At 42.5% G+C, this 25631-nt stretch overlaps 2 protein-coding genes across 2 annotated transcripts in view; both read left to right on the top strand.

The window, feature by feature from the left end:
• Window positions 1-8380, top strand: part of LOC110195871 (beta-galactosidase-1-like protein 2) — a 38277-nt gene extending 29897 nt beyond the window's left edge. The window contains 1 exon segment of the mRNA XM_078146178.1: window positions 7898-8380. Coding sequence (XP_078002304.1) covers window positions 7898-8380 — 483 coding nt within the window.
• The window catches only part of LOC110195857 (beta-galactosidase-1-like protein 2), a 56951-nt gene continuing 38861 nt past the window's right edge, over window positions 7542-25631 (top strand). Inside the window, 3 exon segments of the mRNA XM_020968792.2 lie at window positions 7542-8523; window positions 23512-23559; window positions 24027-24224. Coding sequence (XP_020824451.1) covers window positions 8435-8523; window positions 23512-23559; window positions 24027-24224 — 335 coding nt within the window. The 5' untranslated portion in view covers window positions 7542-8434.

The following is a 25631-nucleotide window of genomic DNA, read 5'->3' as shown; positions in this document are numbered from 1 at the left end:
ATAAACAGCCAGAGATGGCAAGTGGAACTGAGGCCATAGTTAATAGAGAATGGAGATAGTGGTGAGAGGGGAGAGAGGGAGGGGTTCTCATGATCAGGACTCTCCTCCAGAAAATGTTGACTACTTGATTAGCTTTCATGGCCTTGGGCAAGTCACTTGTCCTCCAAAGGATGGCTTGCAGCTGAGATAGACTCTTGACCTTGCCCTACTTTTTCCTTCTCTAGTGCTCACAACAGTTTTGCTTCTGCCAGAGCTGGTGCCTATCTGGTATATGGAACTAGACAGTGAGGTGGGCAATGTCTCTCTTCACAGTCTATTGAGGCTCAAGACAGAGCTATAAGCCCAAAGCCTGTGCCTATATCCCAGGTCACCATTGGCTAAGTCGAGGACTCCATGGTCCATGAGATCCTGGACATCTTCCACTAGCAGCTCCAGTATTTCACCCATCGGAAGGAAGCCCTGAAGACCACTCCTAGGAATGTGCAATAATCCCTGACTGGGACAAGCACACTCCCATCTCTAGGCCAACAAACTGGATACCAGAAGGGGTGAGGAAAAATGTATTCCATGAGAGTCTCTGCATCCAGGGTTAATGATCACACTTTAAAAGAATCATCTCTGACAGAGAAGGATCCAAATGTGGGCTATTCTCTTTCCATCTATCAAAATGAATAGTCCAGACTCACTTTTAGCTTCCTTGTTCTTCTCTGAGGGCTTGACTTGCCTTGTGACACTGATTGTAATAATTTGTTGGGTGAAGATAGACAAGGTGTCTTCTGAGAAAGGGAACTATCCAGGCAGGAGGGGTGGGCAGGAAGCTCTGGGCCGACTCAGCACTAAAGGTAGTCGAAGGTTTTGGCAGTTCCTGAAGCTGCTGCTACTGGACAGACTTTGTCTTGTTTTGATGACCTCTACCTTCAGCTTTAGTTTTTTATTTTGCTGAGGTCTAGGCCTTGGCAGTCACCTGGTTACTGACTGCTGCTTATGGAATTTCGGATGGACGGAAATCAAGAGTACGTGTGGGAAGCATTTTGATTGAATAGAAAGAGAATCTGGAGGTTGGGGTAGAGCTGTACAATGTTCATAGATAAGCATAGAAAATGATTTTTCTTCATTTGTTGGTGAGGTTTTTATGGCCTGATACATGTTTAGTATTTGTGAAGGTGCCAAGCATAGCTGAGAAATAGGTTTTTAAATGTTTGGTAGAATTTACTAGTAAATCTATCTGGTCCTGTTCTCCCTTCATCCCCAACCCTGGAGTTCATTTATGGTTTATTCAGTTTCTTTTTCTAAGATATAATTATTTAAGTATACTATTTCTGGTCCTATTAATCTAGGGAATTTATATTTTTGTAAATATTCATCCATTTAATTTAGATTATTAGCTTTGTTGGTATAAAGTTGGGTGAAACAGCTAATAATTACATTCATTTCTTTCTGATCAATTGTGAATTCATTTTTAAATTTTTGATACTAATAATTAGGTTTTCTTTTCTAAAAATAAAAGTAGCCAATGGCTTATCTATTGTATTATGTATATTTAAAAAAACTCCTAGTTTAATTTATTAGTTTAATGATTTGTTTTTTAAGTTTTAATTTTGCTAATCTCTCCTTTGACTTTCAGGATTTCTGTTTTGTTGTTTAATTAGGGAGAGAGTTCAATTTATTGATGCCTAATTTGTTGATCTACTTCTTCTCAGTTTTATTGATGAAAGCATTTAAAGATATACATTTTTCCCTGAAGTACTACTTTGGCTGTATTCCATAAATTTTGGTGTCGTTTAATTGTTGTCATCATTAATGAAATTATTGATTATTTCCATGATTTTGACCCACCTTTTTTTAGTACATTTAGTTTCCAATTAATTTTTAATCTTTGTTACATTCTATTGAATGTAATTTTTATTATATTATGGATGGTCAGAGTTGCATTTACAATATTTTTGTTTTTCTACATTTGTTTGCAAGGTTTTAATGCCCTAATCAATAGTTGGGTTTTGCACGCAAAGAACATGGGCTAGGTATGCCCTGGTGGGCCAGCATACCTGATCTATGTTCTATGCACATCTATGATTGCGATGATAAAGGAAAGAAGGTCCTATATAGTTCTTTAAACTGGTCAGCCTGAAAGAGGAGAGGGGACAGTTTCAGGATGATTGATATGAGATGACAGAATTTAGGCAATCTCCAGATCAGGCAGTCAAAATTAATTCAAGGTCACAAGGAAATCGGGTAGTGGATAAAGGCAGACATACATAGTGCGAAGTGTGAATATTCCCAGGTAGTGGTCAAAAGTAGCCTACCGGTTTTCTTTACCATAGTAATTATTTTTATTATAGCAATAGCTTACATTTTTTCAAAAAGGATTTTATTAATTTTATTAAATAAATTAATATTGTCATTAATATTAATTAATTTTACATCAGCTTCCCCTCCACATAATAGTGTACCTTTCTATAACGCTTTAAGGTTTCCAAAATGTTTTACACATATTCTCATTTGAGCCTCAAAACAACCTTATGAGATAGGTAGTGCGAGTATTATTATTCCCATTTTGTTGTTGTTTGTCTTCATTCTCGAAGAAGACCATGACATCCGGAAGGTGATGCCATGACTTACAAGTGAATTGGATTTAAGTGAGGGAAGGCTGTGCAAAGTCACCAGCCTCATTCTTTCCTCCAGAGCTATCTGGGTCCAGTGGCAAGATATAGATCAGGAGGACTGGAGATGGCCCAGGATGCAGTGGGAGACCTTGTCCTTTTTAAGCTAATGTCTTTGCCAGGTCTCAATTTGACTGAGGCAACGCTCATTCAGTGATTAAGGCTAGGTAAGAAATAAGGCAAAGAATGGCCTGTTTTACTTAGTTCCAAAAAAAAAAATCAATTTGAGAGGTGAAGACCTTCAGAATTTCTGGCCAAAGCTGAAACAGTTGCTATTTACACTCACTCTTAGATGAAAGAATAGATGAAGTTTACAGAAAGGCTGAGCACCTTGTCCATGCCAGTGAGTGTGAGAAAAAGGATGCAAACTTAATCTTCCTTACTCCAAATCAAGCATGGTATTCCCCTATACTGTTTACTATTTGTCTTTATGTTTGTATATATCTATGTAACCTTCTTTATCTAGCTGCCTGTGAAGCTAAGATGAAAAATAAAGGGAGAGGGTAATTAGATCCTCTTCCAGGCCCTACCCTAAGAATTTGGGAAAGTCATTTTTTCCCAAACCCTCCCCTTGCTCCTCCATCTGGGCTGGACATCCTCCATAGTCACCACCCTAGCTCCACTGAGCAGATATGGAGAGAAAACAATGGGAAGGACTGCAAAGTTCAATTACATGCTCCTCCTCTCCCAGACTCCCCCCCCCCCATTGTAATGGAAACCAGTTCCCTTTAGCCTGAGGGGCAGGAGGAAATCCTCAGATCCAGATTTGTTCTTCCTTTTGGGAAGCGTATCCAAAATCAATTAAGTCAAGGCCATAAGATTCTCTCTCATATTGAGGAGCCCCTACCTAGGAGAAAAACCATCACCATCACTCCAGTTTTAACTGGATGGGTTGGACTTCAGTGCCTCTCTCTACCTGTAATGCAGAACATTATTTTACCATTTAGGTAGTAGGGCCCTTTAGGCCATGGAAAGCAGAAGTTGCTGCTTAATCTTGCCCCAGACCTCTTTCCTCCTAAATCTAAACAATAGTGAAATGTACTCCTGCATAGCTTAAGCACAGCCCATACCTCCAAAGCAAATGGATAAGAAAACTTGCAATACAATGTCTTTAGATAATTATGTTTATACCAGAAACCAGGACACCTGGTCTGGTTTGTGTGATCCCTGACCTGTAATGATGGGGTGCTTGGATGCTTGTGCTTATACTTTTACCCCCAAAATGCCTCCCTAGTCTCAGAAACACTATCTCTAACAACCACTCCCCAGCCTAAGGACGCTGTGCCTAGCAGTATTCATGCATGGGCGTCAGCAAGACCCTTATCTGGCTGCTCAGGCCCTAGCCCTCAGATCATATCTCTGGAAGCCTCCATTGTAAGAAAGTTTGCAGAGCATTATCATATCTACACAGAGGGAGAGGGGTGTCCTTGACCAGCCCCCAAAAACCTCTTCTTCTTGCCAGACTTCAAAGATCCATCCCCCTCCCTGTCCTGTATACTCCCTATATAAACCCTAGCTCAATCCCTGATGGGGGCTGCTCGATTTGGATGTGAATACCCCTGGCAGCCACGCGCTAATAAAGTCCACAATTTAAAATTAGCCTGGGTGGTCAACTCGCTAATTTCTCGGTATAACATACCGACCTCAGTTACTATGTTAACGTCTTTCGCCATCCCCATTGCTATTGAATAAGGACCTGTACCATTTCAAAGCAAATCTTATTATTTTGAGAAAGCAGGCTTTAAAGTAATATTTAAACCAGCAAAAAATCAACCTAGAAGAACAGAAAAGTCTGGTTTTAAACATCTGTCTTTTTGGATGGAAAGGGAGGAGGGAAGGGGGAAGGAGGACTTGGCATTTCACTAGCCACTTCAATTCTTGGCCAGGAGAAATTTCCCTAATAATTAGACACACCCTGTATGCTCCCCAGTGGGCAGAGTTGGACCTCCGGGGCTCTACACACAGCACCATTGCTATTCCTCTCCTCCCCACCCTCTTCTCTTCCCTTCCCTATTTCTTCCAGAGTGAGAAGAATACTACTGTTTCCTTGATGCTACATTTTCCATGCATTCAGGCAGCCAGGACCTGGTCGTCAGAGGAACTGGTCTTAGAGCCTGCTACATTTCTGCAAGGTGTTCCCAAAATCTCAGTGCCGTGTTGAGCTTTAGTGATCTTGGTAGTTTAGAACTGTATCAGGATTTTTGAAACCCTCTGTATCTGTGCCTATTATCTTTCCTTTTAAAAACAGGTTAGTGGGGAAGGTAGGTGGTACAGTAAGAGCACAGGCCCTGGAGTCAGGAGGACTGGAGTTAAAATTTGGCCTCAGAATCTTACTAGCTGTGTGACCCTGGGCAAGTCACTTAATTGTCTCAAAAAAAAAAAGGAACCCCCCCCCCATAGCCTCCATGAAGGTACTGGCTAATTGACTTTTGCCTATGTGTCCATCCCCAGCACTTAGTGCAGGGCCTGGGACAGAAAGGGTACTTAATAAATGTTTACTGGTTGATGACAGGTTGAGGACTGGAAAGGACTTTAGAGGCATCACATCCAGCACCTTCATTTTATAGATGAGGAAACTGAGGCCCAGAGATGCTCAAGATCCCACAGATAAGAAAACGGCTGAGGCAGGATTCGAATCCAAGGTTCTGTCCACTGTACCATGCTGTGTTGTTCTATTCTTTCTAATTCGCAATCATCTCCAGCTTCTCCTGGCCTTTCTTTTCACTCCCTGAGTTCACTATACCCCAGTTACATCGTTCTTCCTTTGCTTCTGCCCTTATTTCTAGGGCATTTCCCCCTGTTATCAGGGAAAGCACTCACGCCATGTGAGACATTAAGGTACCTTCAGTTTTTCTCCCCTCGTGAGATTGAATCAAAATCATCATTTTCTTTATTTTTCCTTTTTTCCAAGAATTAAATCCAGGAGCAGGAGTACCAAAACTACCTCAGTTTTGCACAGAATTTTAAAAGTTTGGCATTTTCCCTTCATTAAATTAGAAAGGGCCTTACCTGCCTCCAGGGCAATCTTGCAGAAGTTCCTAATTTTTTACGTAGGGTGCTAGTTCAAACTGACTGGCATGGTAACCTGACTGGCTGGTTAACTCATGGCCAATGGCCCATACCTTACTACCAGCCTTGCAGATGGACTGGGAAGGCTTTGAGGCCATTTGCTTCATGGACAAGTTCTTTGTTACCCATGAGTGCTTCCTAATCAGTGACAAAACCCTCTACTAGACCCATTGGGAAAGGACAGAAGCCAAAGATGCTCAGGAAAATTGATGCCCAGATAAAACACAGAAGTGGAGAACAGGGAGCAGAATTAAGCTGTCAGCCGTTTTTAAAGAGTCTGCTTTTTAAAAATTTTTTCTCCTCCCCTTTGCCTTAGTAAAAACATTAAGGACAGAAGTAGACTAAGCAGTTCAGGCTTCCTACAGGCCCTGTTACAAAGTCCTTCTAGTATTCTTGTTTTTGTCTCAAGTTTTTTTTTTTGAGCTGATGGTCTTTCAAATAATTTGTTAATGTCATAAGGATGAAGACATTATGCCCATGCTATCCCATTTTTATTTTGGTATTTCCCTTCCCCTTCAGGAGTGGTGAGGCAGGGATAGAAAATGGAAACAAAGACCAACATAACAGATTGGTTTTACTTTATCATTTTTTTTTTGGTTTGGCATTTGCTTGTTTATCATTAAACTGGACTAAATATTTGCCCAGTGCTTGAGAGAGGCAGCTAAAAATCGCCGACCAGTCTGGCTCCTAAGGAGGAAGGCCTCATTAGGCTCAGAAATAGGCTTGCACACTCAGCACTTTATACAACAGAAGGACAAATGGATTTAAAGCAAAGTAAAATGAGGGGTGGCATTTTCTGTGGTCCTGCTGCTATCGATGCTACCCTCCACTCCCCCCCCAAAATGAAGATTTTCCTGGAAATTCTTGAAGTTCAGACACAGTTTAGTGTGCTCCAGAGAGGTTTTGGGAATGCATTTTGCCAGTCCCTTAATCCCAGGTTCCTCACTGGTGTGAGGATTTAGCAAGTGTGCTACTGTGGAAAGAGTACGGGACCTAGAATCAGAGGACCTGGGTTCAAATTCTGACTCTGTCAAAGCTGTATTGGGCTCTGCCAGGCCATCTGTAAAATGAGAACGTTGGACTAGATGTAACTAAGATTGCTTCCACCTCTAAATCTAACATCCTTTAATCTATTTGTTCCATTTACAAGCAACTATGATCAAAAGATGATGCTTCACCAGGTGGTAGAGGTGACCTTGAGTTCTTGTAGGCTTACCAAAAGCAAACTCTGGTAGGCACATCAGTGGATAGAGCACTGGGCCTGGAGTCAGGAAGATCTGAGTACAAAGTTAGCTGGACATTAACTGTGTGACCTTGAGCAAGTCACTTAATCTGCTTATCTTTGTTTCTACAACTGTAAAAACACCTCCCAGGGAGAGGAGATTTTTGTCAAGCTCTTAGATGTCATATATATTCTAGCTATTATTATCTTTAGTTCCTACAAAGGTATCAATACTTTGTTTTAAATCTGGCCATCCAGGATAATGACTTGGTACAGTGGTAGGTATACTGGTTCTGGAATCAGAAGTTCTGGGTCAAATCTCACCTCTGATGCTCACTAAATGTGCAAGTTGTTTAACCTCTTTCATTCTGTTTCCTTCCCTGTAAATTGAAGGGGTGGAGGTGAGTCAGATGGCCCTTGAAGGTCCTTTCCAGCTCTGAAGCTATGACCTTATGACCTAAGTGTGGAGAGGTTTATCACCAGAACAGGGGGCTATTTTTTGTGCACAGCAATTTATAATAATTATAATATAGCTAGCATTTATATAATGCTTTGAAGTTTGCAAAACATTTTTTCATAGGTTATCTGATTTGCTCCTCACAACAACCCGGGGAGGTAGGCACCATTATTATCCCCATTTTATAGATGAGGAAACTGAGGCTGAGAGAGGTTAAGTGATTGTCCTAGGGTCATTCGACTGGTAAGAGTCTGAGGTGGCATTTGGCCTCATGAAAACTTCTACTAAATTTTAACTGGTTGTGGGCTTGTCTTGGTGGAAAGAATGCCCACAAGGTTGGCACGGTAATTAAAATGTATTTTTCTTCTGCAAAAGGGGGGGATTTTGGAGAATGTGCCAGCTCAGATGTGTCTGCGCGTTTGCTGGCATTCACCCCGTGCATTTGACTCTGTTCCCGTTGGCGTCAGCTTTGGGCTTTGCCTTGCCCAGATCTTTCACTTCTGGGACCCGCAGGGTCTGCGCACTGCAAGCACGGGCAATGCAGAGGTAGACTGGATGGCAGGCAGCGCCCCAGGGCCTCCACTTCAGAGCCTCGCCTCGCCTGGGAGGCAGAGGGAGGCGGAAAAGCCCCCAGCCTCTTTCGGTCTCACAATCCGAACCCGAGCAGGCCGGGTCTTCTCTCTCTCATCTCTCAGCCACAAAGAGCCCAGGGCGTCGGGGGCCGCCCTTTCCACCCCTTCAGTCTGGGAGCTTGGCCAAGTGAGGCCGCGGGGGGTGGGGCCAATAAGGGGCGCGACTGGGCAGGACCTAGCGAGTCAGAGCGGCCAAAGGGGCGGGCCGGGGAGGGGTGGTTTCCTAGGAACGGGCTCCGGCTGGCTGGCTGCTATCTGGAGCCGGAGCGGGAGTCGGAGCCGGACCCGGAACCGGAGCCGGAGTCGGAGCCGGACCGGGGATCGTGACCGTGATCCCTGATAGGAGCAGCAACCGCCGCCGCCGCCGCCGCCGCCGCCGCCGCGGCCGCCCAAGATGTGGAGCAGCTCCAGCCGGCGGCGAGACCAACGCCGGAAACTTAGCCTCCTGCTGCTGGCGGTCATAAGCTTCCTGCTGGTCCGCAGGTGAGAGCCGCACCCCCCCCCCGGGAGCTCCCAGCCCGGGCCGGGGTCCGCCCTCTGCCCCGAGAACAGCCCCCCACCCCGAGCGCGCCCCGGTCCCCTTCTCCAGGACCTCCTCCTCCCGCCCACCTTGATGCCTCCCCTGGACCAGTCATCTCCAGCCTCCACGCGCATCCCCCACCTGAGACCCACTTATCCCCTGGAATGCTTCTCTGCCTCTTGCAAGGACTCACTCTCGGACCCGTGCCCCACTTCCCAGGTTCTCAGCCCTTTCTCTCGGGGGAGGGAGGGTATCCCAATCATAGGATTCCCCCTCCCCCTCCCACCCCCCAATTCCCTCTCTCCTCCTTTTTACCATTTCCTTGGGCGCCTTCCAGTCCCCGAGACCTCAGAGTGCTTTACTCTCCTCCAGAGGGCTCCAGCCTGCCGGGAGGACAGGACCAGGCGTGGGACTTTGGCCCCGCAGCCAGGCCACAGGATAGCTCATTGCCCTGGGATAAACTGACCTTCCCAGACCATCCTAAAACGCCCCTCCCTCATTCTCTCCACTCCTCCATATCCCCCCCCCAAAGTCCCACCCCAGGGTGTAGTTTACAGGTTGTATGGGGCTTAATGCAGTGGAGAGAGTGTTGGACTTACTGAAGTCAGGAAGAGCTGAGTTCAAATCCAACCCCAGACACTTGCTAGCTCTGCCCCCCCCCCCCCCCCCCCCGGCAACTCACTCCTTCTGTCTGCTTCAGTTTCTTCATCTACAAAAAAGGAAGATAATAGAATAAAATGAGATAAAATTTATTGACTCCCAGGGACAGATTTCAAGTGGTTTTACAGTAGGTGAAAGGGTTAGTATTCCCCAGGTCCTGGATTTTTCTGAACGGCATATTTGTGTTAAATATGGCCCTATAGCCTTTCTGTAAGGCAGATACGGAGTCTTTCCATATGCAAAATGCTCACCTGCTTGGGGAAGCACTGAGTTTTGGCGCTGAAGGAGTTAATGTTGGGATGGCAGAAGGAGAGAAGTGGCACGAGGTGTTTGAATTGCCTCTGGAGCTTCAACCAGTATTCCCCTAAGTCAGCTCCTTCCTCCATCATGCCCCCCCCCACCTACATATATATTATACTTTCTCCCACCAGTAATGAAATGCTCAGTGGATACTAAATTTTTAGTGTTTTTTTTTATTGGTCCGTTTAACGTTTCTTACCACTCACCGTGCACATGTTATCAGCACAGTCTTTCAGGTGAAAGGTCGGCTCTCTCCTCAGTTCCTTCGTGATACTGCCTTGAGAAATAAATAGATACTCTTCCTACCCCTCCCCCTCAAAGTAAGTAAACATTGGTGAGTGGTTATTCCCCATTTCTTCGCCTCCTTTCTGGTCCCTCTTCTTTGCTTTAATCTAATTCAGTAGAATGCATGCTCTTCAGGACTAGTATAAACCCCAGAAACTTATTTTTTTTAAAGCCAAGGAAGCAAGAGCCTTCAGTGAATAGCAGTGGGACCCAGTGACCTGGTGAAACATCAGATGTGACCCTAGAGAAGAAGGCTGACCCTTCTACCACCTGTGTACTTTTCCCACGTTGATTGAGAGTTAAGGGTGTTGTAGGCCCAGTGAAGGACCCAGGGAGAGGCCTCTTGGGGTGTGAAGTTGTTATTAGAAGACTTGAGGCTTCAGTATAGCTTCTGTCTTCACCCCCACCCCTTCCTTGTGGCTCAGAGGAGTGAAATTGAGGGAGAGAAGACTGAATTTGTTGATACCTGGGTGGGATAGTATGAGGAAAGATACATGATTAATGCTGTCTTTCTTTCTGAAACGTTATGCTGAATTGATTAGAGTCACTTTCTAAGCTGTTCTTTGCATGCTCACCCATTAGTGTGATTCCAGGGAACAGTCAGACATTTTCAGGGTAAACTGTGCTTGTGTTTTTCCTATGGAGACTGGAGAATGATCGGGAGTGACCTGAGCCCCTGGAAAGTGCCTTGTTTACTTTAGGGACTTTTGACTCTTTACCTTTTGTAAAAGGAGCAGGACTAGAAGGTTCCTTGTTAGGCACAGGAGCCATCATCCCTCAGGACCCACCTGTTGGAATATTGCTGTTATAGATCTCTTGTTCTTCTCTCCCTTGTGAACAGCCTCTTCATCTCCCCCATCTTCAGAATTAAGAAAAAAAAGAAGAGGAAAAAAAGAGCTTAGGCTGGACTGATAATGAGCAAGTAACTCCAAGTCCCACAAAGACAGCTGGTCACTTTTCCCTCAAGTATCTCACTGAAAAGCCTCTGTTCCCTAGTTTTGTGGGGGTGGGAGCAGGGTGGGGTGGAGGGGAATCTCCTGTTCTTGTAGCAGCCTGATGAACTAAGCAGCTAAAATACAGGGTCAGATGGAAGCTAGGACACTGTGAAGCTGTACCTGCCATAAGCTGTTTTCCATGGCCCAGGGGGACCTGAGTGGAACACAGTGGGGCGGTAGCAGAGGAAGCAAACAGTTTTCCATGAGCTGCCCCCAGGACAGATGCTGTCAGTTGGTCAGTAAACATTTGTTAAGAGTTTACTATGTGCCAGGCACTGTGCACTTTGCAGAGAGTAGGAGCCTGGGATACAAAGAAAGGTATAAGACAGCCCCTTTGACAATGGGGTGAGACTGCAGATCCGGTCTGTCAATAAACATTTATTAAGCACCTACTATATGTTGAGGCACTGTGGTAAGTAAGCTCTGGGGATAGAATGAAAGGCAAAAGATGATCCTTGCTCACAGTCTGATGGGGGGAGACAACATGCAAATAAATATATGCAAACAAGCTATATACAGGATAGGTAGGAAATAATTAACAGAGGCAAGGCACTGGAATTAAGAGGGTTTGGGAAAGGCTTCCTCTAGAAGATGGGATTTTTCGTTGGGACTTAAAGCCAGGAAGGGTTGGGGTGTCCCAGGCACAGGGAACAGCCAAAGAAAATGCCCAGAGCCAAGCGATAGAGAGCCTTGTTGATGGAATAGCTGGGAGGCCAGTAAAGTGTAAGATCACTGGTAAGGTAGGAAGGAGTACGTTGTGAAGGGCTTTGAACTCCAAATGGAGACCTGTGCTGTCTTTTTATATTGAATCCTGGAGGTGATAAGGAAGCACTGGAGTTTATATAATAGAGAAGTTGCATGGTCAGATCTGTGCTGGAGGAAGCTCTCTGATGGCTCATGATTTGTCACTTGGATGTGGCAGTTATTTAGTGAAGGAAGCTTCTAGGACCAAAATGACCTTTGGTGCAGGATCTGAACCTGTGGCTTCAGAGGTGGAAGGATTTGTAACTTAGAGCTTAATAGTATAAGCCAGTTCCACCTTCCTCCACCCTCTCTGTGCATCACAAGAATGTCTATTTGATACAATCAGTCTCGTTTGCTTTTTTTATTCAATCTGAATTCATCTCAGATCTGATATGTATCTCTTCCAGAGAAGGGGCAGAACTTAGGGGAAGCAGCAAACATTCATGCCCCATAAAACAGGACTGAACTTCCTCCAGGGAACCTTACCTTCCCTATAGCACGTTCTCAGCTCTTGCCCTGGAACCCTCTGGCTTTCTAGGTCTCAAGGTCCTATTTCCTATAGGAAAGGAAAGGTGCACATAGTAGGCACTCACATACTTGTTGAATGCTGAGAAGATATAAATCAAGGCTAAGAACTATACAGGTTTACAGAGAAGTGGCGGGAGGTAAGGAAGAACGCGTGATTTTTCTGAAGCTTATAAAATTATGCAATGCCAGTAAAACCCAGGAGGGGCTTATTAAATTTTCTCATATTGAGAAACTGGTTTTTCATTGTTATAAATCAGAGACCCCTTCAGATGGGGAGGAGGAATAACAATTAGAGTGACCTGTCCTGTCTTTTAATTTAATTTAATTTAATTTAATTTTTATTTTGATTTATTAACAATCACTTCCATATGCTTTTGAGTTGAAAATTTTTCTCCCCCTTCCTCCCCCCCACTCTCCCCAAGATGGCGCACAATCTGATACAGGCTTTACATTCCCATTAAACGTATTTTTACATTAGTGAAGTTGTAAGTAAAAATTAAAACCAATAGGAGGAACCATCAGAAAGATGAAACAAAACTCAACAGAAGGTAAAAATAAGTGATAGCGATTCGACTTCCATAGTTCTTTCTTTGGGTGTGGACAGCATTTTCCATCCTGAGACCTCTGGAGATGTCTTAGATCCTGGTAATGCTGATAAGGGTTCAGTTTAACAATATTAGTCATTGCATAACGTGGCTGTTATTGTGTACAAAGTCCTCTTGGTTCTGCTCACTTCACTCAGCATCAGACCATATAAGTCTTTCCGGGTTTTTCTGAAGTCAGCCTGTTCATCATTTCTTATAGCACAATAGTATTCCATTACATTCATATACCACAACTTGCTCAGCCATTCCCCAGTTGATGGGCATCGTCTCAATTTCCAATTCTTTGCCACCACAAAAAGAGCTGCTATGAATATTTTTGTACATGTAGGTCCTTTTCCCATTTGTTTGATCTCTTTGGGATATAGCCCTAGAATTGCTATTACTGGACTGTCCTGTCTTTGTTTACCGTACAGGTACCTGGGAAAACACCTACCAGGCTGAGTAGGGAAGCTATTATGCACCTTGAGGGAGGAGGCCAGGGGTATAACTTCTAAAGTCCACAGCTTAGCTGGGAAATTGTACTTTTCAGACTCTTTTTAGGGATAGGAATAGCCTGTTTGGAGAAAAAAGCGAACTCTCTAAGTATCTTTAAGTTTCCTTCTCTAGATCTAAACCCTATGATTCTATAAATTTTCAACTGAGGTACAAAAAGAGGGGTATTAGAGGCTGTGCTCAGTGGATAGAATGCTGGCCCTGGCATCAGGGAGACCTGAGTTCAAATGTGGCCACAGATACTTACTAGCTGTGTGACTTTGGGCAAGTCAGTCTTTTTTTGTCTCAGTTTCCTCAACTGTAAAATGGGGATAGTAACAGCACCTACCTCCCATGGTTGTTGTGAGGATTAAATGTTTGTTAATTAAATATTAAATTAAATATTTATAAAATGCTGAGCACAGTGCCTGGCACGGAATGTGTGCTATATGTTGTACCAGCCTGCTTGAAGTTCCCTGATGCCAAGTTAAGGGCCCTGTGACTTCTAAACATGGAAATTCAAAGTTCAGATCTGAGCCACATGGAGTAAAATTGCCCTGAGCATTGGCTCTTTGGGAGAGGGAAAGTAGGAACCTATTTTTGTGGTTTGAAAGGGGGACACTCTAGAGAGGCTTTTAGGCTGTTGTCCCACTGTCCCTCTGAGGAAGCCAGAGGATTCTCCTGAGTATGCCCCAGGATACGCAGGCTTTGTCACAATGATAGGGGTTGTTTGCTTGGTAGCCAACTTCTGGACCAATTGAGCCAAAACTTTATTGGAATGTGTGGTCTTGGAATCAGAAGATTTGAGTGTGCTTACTAACTGTATGACCTTGGACAAGTCACCGAATTTCTGTCTGACCTCATTCTTTTCATCCACAAAAAGTAGAGGACAGTACACATGCTACCTTTCCTACAGGGTGGTTGTAGGGAAGGTACTTTGTAAACTTTCTAGTGTTATTAAAGTGTGAGTTACTGTGCATAATTGGAAAGTGACATTTCGCATTAGATACATTCTCGTTCTTTGTTCTCATTTGCCCTGTATCCTCATTACCTTCTTAGATCAGGGGTCTTAAGCTTTTTGTGTCCTAGGCCTGTCTAGAAGCTTGGTGAAGCTTATGGACCATAATGTTTTTAAGTACATAAATAAAATGCAAAGAATTACAAAGAAAACCAGTTACATTGAAATATTATTAGCAAAATACTTGGGAGGAAACAAAACAAAGCAAAGTTCATGGATCCCAGGTTAAGAACCCTTGCCCTAGATTAAAAACTGAAAACAAAAAGCAAGTATGAGACTTATTGTGGGGCCATGAACAAATCTTTCTCTCTGCCTAAGTGAAGATTATAGCAGCCAGCTTGGTATAAGCAGACTTGTGGCCAAAACAACTAGAAGATGCTGTATCAACATTATGGGGCAGTCATCATGTGACAGCTGAGGCAGGATTGGGGATAGACAGAGCTTAGGACTCAGATCCTCATTCACTGACAGGCTGTGATGAAGCTTCCCCATAAAGCATGGCTTTCTTCCTGATTGATATGAGTCTAATATGTGCCCATTAGCAGGGCTTTCTTTGACCTGGTTATGATACTGCCCAGAGACTACCATGTGTAGAGAATGAGCCTTCATCAGTCAGCAGGGAGAGACAAACTCTTTGAGTGATACAAAGAAGTATAAGACATCATTCCTAGCCTCAGGTCGTTTATAATCTAGTTGAAGAGACCATATGCATAAAAATGTAATAAATCATGCAAAGTGGTCTAAGCAGTCTCTGACTTACTAGGATTTATGTTCTAAAATTTCATTTGTAGGTCAGTTTAGAACTTAAGAATACTTTCTTTGGATCTCTCCTTTTCTTCTGTTATTCCTTTTTAGTATTATAGGTACCTCGTTACATATGAGTCTCATTAGTAAAATATAAGCTTCTTGAGAACATTAACTGTCATGTTTTATCTTTGTATTCCCAAGGCTTGGGACTGTACCTTTTACTTATTAAGTGCTTTATGTATGTTTGTTGAATGAACGATCATGAACGAATGCTGCCTGACAACATTTTCCCTCAGTTTACTAAAAGAAAAAAAGATTAGAGTCTGTAAACTCCAGTACAGAGAGCTTGCCTTCCATTTTTGTCAAAATTCTAGAGCACAGTATTAGAAAATGGTTAGTGAACACCTATAAAAGAGCCAATGGATTATGTAATGAATTATTCCAAGATAACTTCATTTCCTTCTTTTGATAGGAAAAATGCTATATTCTAGTTTACCTAGATTTTAGTAAAGCTCTTGACAGAGTCACGCTTTTCATGTGGAAAATATGGAGAAATTTAGGCTAGATAATAGTAGAGTTAGGAGGATTTGGAAACATGTAAGTGGTCATCGGCAAAGAGTTGTCATTAGTGGTTCAATGTCAGTTTGGGAGAAAGTCTCTAGTGGAGTGCCCCAGGAGTCTATCCTTGGTCTTGTGCCCTTCCCCTTTTTTTTTTTCCAGCAGTGACTTGGTGGCCTAAATGGTAGGCTTGCATGTGTCGTTTGCAGATGGCATGAAGCTGAGATGGGTAGCTGACATTCAGAATGGCAGTCAACTAAAAGATTTTGACAGGCCAGAATGATGGGCCATATCTAATAAGCTAAATAGAGTAGAGATAAATGCGAAATTCTACACTTAGGTTAAAGTTAACTTTATAAGTCCAGGACGGAGGAAGAGTGTTTATGGCTGTTCATTAAGGTGTTTAGTGGATTGCAAGCTTAGTGTGAGTCATCAGTGTGAGAGGGCAACCCAAAATGGCTTCATTAAGAGATGCCTGGTCACCAGAATGGTAGAGGCACTAGTTCTGTTGTTCTTTGGCCTGGTCAGACCATGTGTGGAGTACCGTGTTCAGTTCTAGGTATCACTATTAAGGAATACCATTGACAAGCTGGAGTATCCCCAGAAGAAGGCAACCAGACAGGTTAGAAGACTGGAGACCGTGCTATGAGAGGACTTGTTGAAGGAATAGGGGATGTTTAGTCTGGAGAAGATAAGACTGAGGGGAGGCCATGATGGCTACTTCCCATATTTGAAGGGTTATAGTGTGGAAATGGGATGAGTCTTATTCCCGTCTACAACATCCATGGCAAATGGTCACTCAGCTTCCAATTGAAGATGTAGAGGACTGGCTCTTAAATAAGCCAGGCTACATATCATTTTTCAGCCCCTGAAGGGAAAACTAGGGTGAATGTTATGTGGGGATAGATTTTTTAGCTCAGTAGAAGACCTTCCTAACAATCAGAGCTGTCTAAAAGTGGGGCCTTCTACCAGAGATTGGATTGGGTATCGTGGAGTGGATTGGTGCATGAGGTAAGGCTGGAGCAGGGCTCAAGCCTCCTCTTTCCCCAAGCAGCACAGAACCTGTTTCCTCCTGGTCTCCTTGGGACATGTAAGGTTCTACCCAACTCATTTTTGGTGGGTTGGTCAATCATTAGCAACCTTTTAACATGGGTCATTCTTTTCCTATTCTCTTTTTCTTTGTCTTTTTTCTCTTTCTTTAGGATTTCCTCTCAATACCACTATCCAGAGTGGCTTAGAGAGGAGGTTCTAAAGAAACCCTGCAGCCAAAAATGTCATCTCTTGCTAAATTCCAAAATCAGGATTTCAATTCCATTTTCTTCCTGGAAATTTCCCAAAAGAGTAATAGAAACACTGATGTTGATGCATTAGAAAATTACCCATTTTTGATAAACATGGAATTTCCTGATTGATGGAGTTATAGTATTGCTTCTCCTCCTAAAGACTCTCTTTCTGCTCATGGCACCACTTCTTAGTCATCTTTGGCTCTCTTGACTCACATATCAGTCAGGTGCTAAGCCTCCCTGTCAGTTCTAACTCCAAAACATCTCTCACTTCCATTTATTTCCTAAGACTTTTCAACCACTCTTGCCTAAGCCTTCATCTTTTTTCCCCTAGATTGTCATAAAAGCCTTCTATTACAGTCTTCCTGCCTCCAATTTATCTTCTCTCCAATTCATCCACTTCATTGTTTGGTCTTCTTAATGCATGGTCCTGCCCATGTCTCTCCTGTGTTCTAAAACTGCCATTGACACCTAGTATGGGATGACTGGGGGGACTAGCAAGCGCCTCTGGTATGAGGATTTGCCAAGCTCTTTTCAGGGCTGCTCCTCCACCTTTGGAGTCTATCTTTTCATCCGACTTTCACCAGTGGCTCCAAGAAGCTGTAGCATGCACAGCAGCCATACCTGGTAAAACATTTTGGCAGATGGGCCAAATCAGGTTAAGGGTAACCCATGGGCCTGAAACCCATTGTTTAATTAGAAGGGTGCCTACCCTAAGCAGGTGGAGACTTCCCCCGGTGGAATGGACAAATGGAACAATTTGTTCCAGTATCCATGAAGGTGGCTGAAGCAGGTGCTATGGAACACTTAGAGCTTGATCAGACATTGAAGATGCCAGGGTCATCCACTGCATCCTGGGTCATTGCCAACTGTCTTGACTTTTGTCCTGCCTGTGGACATCAGTGACTCCTGGAAGAGAGAGTGAGGCTGATGACTTTGTGCAGCTCTGCCTCACTTCAATCCAATTTCTGCTTGAGTCAAGACACCACCTTGTGATGTCACTGGCCTGCTTTGAAAATGAAGGACACTACCGTCACCTCCCAAAGTATTGATCCTTGCATTGGAAGCCCTTTGTAGGTTGGCCCCCACCTACCTTTCCTGTCTTAAAGTGTTTCCCTTTGTGTAACCTCTGTTTCAATCAAATTGGACAGCTCTTTTTGTACTCTGTTGGCTTACTGCCACCCTCCATTTCTGGGCTTGTTCCCATCCCTATTTCTCTAAATGCATATGTTCAATCCTATCTCTGTCTGATGAAGTTCCTCCCTTCCTTCATATTCTACCACAAACACTGTTTTGTCTGTGAAGCCTTCCCTGACCTTCCCATCCGCACTGCCCTGCTTCCCTGTTTCACACAAGGCAAAGGAAAGGATCTTCCCTTTCCTCTGATCCCTCATAGCCCTAGGATCTCTCCTTCCCTCTTCCCTCATAACTCTTTGTATCATCATGACTTTTGTACATTTTTTTCCTTCTCTTACACTGGGAGCTTCTTGAAAAGAAGGTCTGGGTTTCAGATAATCTTTGTATCTCTAGTCTCTGGTGAGCTGCCTTGATGTTTGTTGAATGAATGAACGTATAAATGAAAGTATAGGGAGAGGGGGCATTTAAGGCCTAGAACAAGAGTGTAATTATAATATTTGTGGTCTTTATTGTGGTGAGTGGGAATATTTCAGCATCTCTCTGATGGTCCTAGATCTAGATCATACCTTTCCAAAGCCCCACAGACTGCATGTACCGTAACTGGAAGAGTAAGTGATAGCGAAGCTGTGTTTTAGATGCTGCCCAGAGATAACGTGCAGGCTAAGCTTGCTTCCTACGATGAGGCACCCAGTATTGGGTATAAGACATGGCAAAAAAAAAAAAAAGGAAAGTCATTTCAAAAATTCTTCTCAGAGAGACCTATGAAAGATTTAGCCCAACTGGATTCATCATATGCCCAGAAACAACAAGACCTGAGATACAGCACAGAATGAGGAAGTAGAAATCGTCTTCAAGGAGATGAAGCTGGAAGGGACAACTGTCCTGCACCAAGTATACACCAGAGCTGGCCCATTAGAACATCTGTATCTTGGACAGAAACTGCAGATTTGGACAATGATCTGGGCCTGGTGTAGGGTAGGAAGAAATAATGGACTGGATTGTCTTTGGAATATTTTGCAGTACTTTTAATGACCCCAAGGCCCTCCTTGAAATAAAGGCCCATTTTTCTTAATAACAGTGTTCTTCTACTGGTGCTTTATGGCTGCGAGTCTTAGAATAGTGTCCAAAAAACTAAAAGTTGAGTGTCATCCAAAAGATAATAGGAGTGTGTGGTGGGTATAAGCAAGCAAAGAAGAATTGTGTAGAAGCATCATTAAGGATGTCATCAAAAAGCTATGTTATGGAATTTTTAAAAATAGGCCAGTCACACAACAAGGGATCATTGATGGGCAGCCCATGTGCTCCATTGTTATTGAGGAAATGTCAAGAGATCTGAGAGAAGGCCATTATCATGTTGGGTGTACCCTTGGTGGAAGAGAACATGGACCAAGTCACAGAGGGAGGGGCAGACATGAATGGGCTGAAGTCTGTATGGCTAGAGGAAGTAATCATGTGGATGAGATCACAGATCCATTGAAGAATCTCTGTTGTCATTGCTTTTAATGTATGTCTACTGTTTTTATAATTTCCTTTTTATCTAGTTATTATTTACTGTCTTTTTTAAGTTTCCTATACATTTTTTCTTTGCATCATTATTCTTTAGTACCTTTCAATGCATTATGGCCTGTAATTATAGTATAAATAATTACTGCTTTTTATATTTGCCTTTATCTTCTTTTTGGCTCAGCTATTGATTATTTTTATTATTTTTTTCTTACGTGAACATGGGAGAAAAGTATATGGTCTTTGCTTTTTTCATTAAGTATATGTATTTATTAAATTTCATTTGTTTAATAGTCTCTTTAGTTTGTTGTTGTGAATGGTGATCTGACGGGGATGTTAAAATTTTCAATTAGTAGTGGTTTTTTTCTTTCTTCTTGTAAGGGTGGAAGGTTTTCCTTTGCTGCGGAGTTATTAATACATGTCTATTTTAGATTGATATACTCTCATAGAAAATCTTTTAGCATAATATTATAACGTCCTTGCTCTTTTAATATTTTCTTTTTGAATGAGTGAAAGCATTTATTAAGCATTTATTATGTGCCTGGTCCTGTGGTAAGTGCTAGGGATACAAATACATGCGAACAAGATAGCCCCTGTCCTCAAGAAGTTTGTATTCTAAAGGGGGAAGACTACATACATGAGAGAGCTAAAGTTGGAAGAGATATGCAGAGGAAATGAACATTTGGTATAATTTTCAGGAGTCTGGAAAGGTTCTCTAATCATAGCCCATGGTCAGGAGTCCAAGAGAAGTTCAATTTGGTCCAGTATCATTAATGCTATTCCCACTTTTCAAGATTTGGCAGTAGCGTAGGAAATTTTAGACTGTCCATTTATTTTGAATCCATTTAGATGTTTCTGGATTTCTATAAGCACTGTTTAATCTATTTTGTTACTCTTTTGGGTTTTATGGGAAAGTTAAGTATTTTCCATTTAGCATTAGAATTCTTAAGATTTGTCTTTTTTCAGTCATTCTATTAGATAGGAATAAATTCTCTCATCTTAAAAATTCTATTATTAAGCCGAACTTGATAGAACCACTCTAAATAAATATTCCCTATCATTGGTAACTATTATGAAGGTTTCTTTAATTTGGATTCCCATTTTATCAATGATAGGAGCTTTGCTTTGGGATTTTCCTGCTCCCTTCCTTCTCTTTACTTTTGTTTCCCTTCTGAAGGCCCTGGTGTAACTAGTTTAATTTGACTTGCAAAGTGTGAGCTGTTTTAGAAATTTATTTGTTTTGGCTAAAAGGCTTGTTTGTTGTTGGAAGACTTTCTTGAATGCGTAAATTTTTGTAAATTTTCACGGTATGTATGGTTTCATAGCGTATACTGTGTTTTTTCTGGGTAGACAATTACAGGGTGATGGCTCCTGGCCTATTAGTTTTGTAAATGTTATATTCCAATTTCTCTAGCCATTTCTTGTTCTTTAAAAGTTTGCTGTGATCCTATTTTTTTCTTGGTACCTGTCAGAATACCAATACTAGATAGCACTTACTGTTAACCAAAACAGTATCACAAGTCCATGAGACATTGAGTTGCAACTAGATTTATTACAAGAGAAATGAACTTGCATGTGGAGCCCTAAGCCAGGTCAAAGAGTTCACAATCCAAACAGAAGCTTGTATATTTATGAAATTTCGACAGAGATGAAGAGAAATAGAACTGCCCACCTAAATGGGAGTGGTAAAGGGGGAGAAATCATGAATGATCAAGATGGCAAAAGCAGCATTTTTTCCCTTGGGAACTACTATGAAGATATGATGCTCTGCTTATCTACAAGGGTCCCAGCTGTACAAGCAGTTTCCCAGTCTAGTGTAACATTCCTTAACATATAGTGCCTGCTGTATACTAGACACTGCGCTAAGTGCTTTACAGATATTTACTCACTTGATCCTCATAACAACTCTAGGAATAGGTGCTAGTATTATCCCTATTTTACACTTAAGGAAACTGAGGTAAACAGATGTTAAGTGACTTGCCCAGGATCACACAGCTAGTAAGTGTCTGAGGTTAGATTTGAACTTAGGTCTTCCTGATTCCAGGCCCAATTACTATATCCACTGAGCTACCTAGCTGCCTCTATTCCAAAGCACTTCAAAAACTATCAGAAGAAAAGTAGAAATTGAGCAACTCTTTGTGTGTGTGTGTGTGTGTGTGTGTGTGTGTGTGTATGTATGTGTGTATGAATCTTTTGATAAATTCATTTCTTAGGGGCAGCTAGGTGGTGCAGTGGATAGAACACCGGCCCTGAAGTCAGGAGGACCTGAGTTCAAATGTGGCCTCGGACCAAACACTTGACACTTACTAGCTGTGTGGCCTTGGGCAAGTCACTTAACTCCAATTGCCTAAAAAAAAAAATTAATTTCTTCTGGCAGCTTTTGAAGTATTTTTTCCTTATCATTGTAATGCCAGAATTTAACTATGATGTCTTCAGGAATGTTAAATCTTGGATTTTTCCTTGTCAAGGTTCTGTGGATTCTTTCTAATTGTATTTCTTCACTGTTTTTGTAAATTATATGAAACTTTTTTTTCCAATATCCTTTTGTTTTTCTAAATTTTCTGAAGTATCAGTAATCCTGAAGTTGCTATTTTAAGCTTTGTCCTCTAGGTGGATGATTATTATTAATATTTTGGGAACCGATATTTTTAGCTGTGCTTCGTAGTTATGAAATTCTTTTTTCTGTTGTCATATATTGGTTATTTCTATAGATTTTTTTTGGTGCAGTTTCAATATAAACCTTTTTTCATTATTTACTGTGGATAATTTTTAGCATCTTTTAATTGTACCTTTCTTTGAGCAATTTTCTAAAAAAACCCTTCCTTTTATTTTAGTCTTATGATGATTCCTTTCAGTGTCAGTAATTGCCTAATTTCTTTGAATGTGTCAGCCATTTGAGGATATCTCTTGATAGACCACAAGTGGTTTATTTTTACATCTGCTTTGCTCCTGTACTTTGGATGATTAATTTATTCACTTGTGTTTCTAAAAATTGTATCTGTACTTTGTTTTTCTCATTTACATTTTTTTGGATAATTTTTCTTTTTATTGTGTGGGGTCTTAGCCACTTTTCTTTTCTTTGGTGTTTCTATTGTAATTTTCAAGGGGAACTGTAAGGAGCCCTTGACCTTTATTCCTTTCCCCCACTGTCTTGAATTAATCTGCTATAGCAGTTTAGCAGTGGAAACTGGAAGAATCAGAAAACACTTTATGGAGGTGAAACTTGAACCATACCTGGAGATATAGGTAGGATTTTGATAGCCTGAGAAGAGAATATAAGACATTCCAGGCAAGGGGAGCAGTGTGAGCAAAGGTGAGACATACAAGTGCTTAGTGTTTGTCTGGTGAATGATCAGTTTGGTGGCTTTTCTTTTCTTTTCTTTTCTTTTTTTAGGCAGTTGGGGTTAAGTGACTTGCCCAGGGTTACACAGCTAGTAAGTGTCAAGTGTTTGGTCAGAGGCTGGATTTGAACTCAGGTCCTCCTGACTTCAGGGCCGGTGCTCTGTCCACTGCGCCACCTACCTGCCCCTCCTTACTTTTCTTCATCAGTAAAATAGAGATAATAATTTTTGCTCTTTCTACTTCAGAAACTTACAAGGATTAAGTGAGACAGTCTATGAAGTGTTTTATTACTATAAAGCCTTATATGACTGTAAGTTATTATTTATAAATTGTCATGTTAGGGTCAACTAAGCTAAGTAAGGAAAGGCTCATTACCAGGTGATGAATTATTAACTATAATAACTCTCAAAGAATATTCATTCAGTTCTAGAGGGGTTGCAATCTTTATTGGTAGAGTGAATAGCTGCACTATGGAAATCACAGATGCCTGAAGCTCTCATTATAACTCGTTGCAAGATGTGAGAGGTGGGCTGGGGCCTGGTTGCACAAACTCCTCTTTCTGCAGCCCAAGAGATCACAGGACTGTGATTTCAGCTGAGGGTGTGTAGAAGCAATTCTGACTTTAAGACCACAGGCTTCTAGCTCCTTTTCTAGGACTAGGTCTATGTCTTACAAAGTTTCTTGGCAGACACTTGATATTAAGAAAAGAAATAGAACCTGAACATTTGGTGATTCAGTAACAGGTGCTGTTTCTAACCCAGCTGCCCTTTTCCAGGTACCTGCCCCTTAAGTTGGACGACTGTGGGCGTAAGGTGGCTCCCAGGTACTGTACTGAGCAGTAGCCTAGAGGCCCTCGTCTCTGTGTCAGGAAACCTCCCGCTTGCTTCCTTCATCGGCTCTAGCCAACAGCCTAGCCTGCATCCTCCTTCTGAGCTGTCCCATCCCCAGATCACACGCTGTCTTCCTGTTTGCAGTATGACTCCCACTCCATCCTTTCTCCTTTTAGTACAGTGGCCTTCCCAGTGAGAATTATGCCTGTCTTCTTCCTTCACCCTTGTCAGCTTGCTCCTCCACAGCCACGAGGCTGTGTGTGAGTGGAGCTGAGGAAGGACTCCTGAGGTCTTACTGAGGGAAAGGGAAGTTTTTTCTTTTTTTGAGGGGGGAGGACGCCCCATATACCCACTGTACAAGGCTTTTGGAGGAAAAGCAAGGATCATCTCTCTTGCTACCCCATTGCCTATAACTAGAGTTGAATTCAGAAGATTTACAAATTCCCTTTCCCCTTTGGAGGTTTAACTGGAGTGAACTGGTCTCCATAAGGCATTGGAACCGGCATTTGGGACTGCAGGCTGAGGGACCGAACTTCTTGCTGGAGGGCTCCAACTTCCAAATTTTGGGGGGCTCTATACACTACTTTCGAGTGCCCAGGGAATATTGGAGAGATCGATTGCTGAAGTTGAAGGCCTGTGGCTTAAACACCCTCACTACGTAAGTATTGAGGGTCCTTCGCTCTCCCCAAATCCTACCCTTGTTATCCACAAAGACCTTTAGAAACCATGGTCATAACTTCTAGCTCTGGCTACCTGTGATCAGAATTTATGGCTATTTCCTGCTTAGCCCCCAAATAACTGAGCCACTGCCACTTAGCAAACTTGTTTTGGGAGATGCCCAGACTGGTCCTGGTTGGGGTAGAGGTATGGAAAACTGGTATTGGGAAGGGAGGGGGAAACAGGGCAGGGCTGGGTGTGGAAGACAGGAGAGAGACAAGGAAGAGGGGAAAAAACAGCCCCTGTCCTAAGGGAAGCACTCAGGCTCTTAGGGGAGAACCTCTTGCTCTTAGGAAACTTTCAGACCAGTAAGGAAGATAAAGTTGTGATGGAATGATATTTGCGATGTATTTTGGGCATAATGAGAACATAGGTAGCACCCTGTAGGAGGCCGGACTGGCTGATGCTGTTTCTTGCTGGGAAGCGTAAGTGAAGCCAAGGGTGTGTGGCAGAGTATCTTGGCAAGAAGAAGGCTGTTTAACTATCAACTTGGGAGGAAGAAATATAGCCCATGTGGGATGGGGCCTGTCTTCATGGAGCTTTATCCTTTGAAATTCAGGATGAATCTAGCAGAAACTAATATACTTGTTGCAGGCCAGATGTATGATTCTTTGTACCCTTTAGATAAATTAAATTTACCTTGTAAAGAAAAACCCTTGCTCAACCTTCAGTTGTGGTTCAGCTATGAAAGGGAAAAAGGCAGCTATCTAGCTAAGATGGCATTTAATGTGGTGAGGGAAAAGTGGAGGTATAATGAAAATGGGAATGCTGTGGGTCACATACCACCACAGCTGTTCAGGTCCTTGGATATAAAGAAGGGACATGGGATGCTAGAGTTCAGATTGAACAGAGTGATCCAAGGCCCCTGAACCACTACGAATTTGACATGGTCCAGTGGGTTCCTTCACAAAGACCTAAACACAATAATAGTCCATGGAACACAAGATTCTTGGGCAAATTCTACACATCAGCTGTGACTATAAAGTTTTATGGCTAAGTCTGATGTATCAGGTGGGTAATGAAGCTGGGTCTGAGGCTAATGGCTTTGCTTCCCTTGGGTCCAGGGCAGCTCCCTAAGACTGTATGTTGTAGAATTGTTGTTAGTCTCTGTTAGTAGAGGGAGTTTCCTTACCAGGAGTTCCCTATATCAGTGAAGTCACAGATAAGAGCCATTTCTATAATGGAAGGGATCAGAGGAATGGGTAATCCAAAATGAGGGTAAATCCCCAAATCATTCCCATTTGCTTTTGAGCACACTCAGAGACATGCCAAGACAGCAGGGTTCACACTCAGCTTGTCAGTTCTTTGGAGGCAGTTTAATGTTGGCAGCCTCAGTTGGGTGGCAGGA

This window comes from Phascolarctos cinereus, unplaced genomic scaffold (assembly GCF_003287225.1).
Source record: "Phascolarctos cinereus isolate Bilbo 61053 unplaced genomic scaffold, phaCin_HiC Scaffold_726;HRSCAF=1367, whole genome shotgun sequence".
NCBI classification, from domain to species: domain Eukaryota; kingdom Metazoa; phylum Chordata; class Mammalia; order Diprotodontia; family Phascolarctidae; genus Phascolarctos; species Phascolarctos cinereus.
The sequence above is the reverse complement of the archived record's forward strand: the minus strand, read 5'-3'. Positions and strand labels throughout refer to the sequence as shown.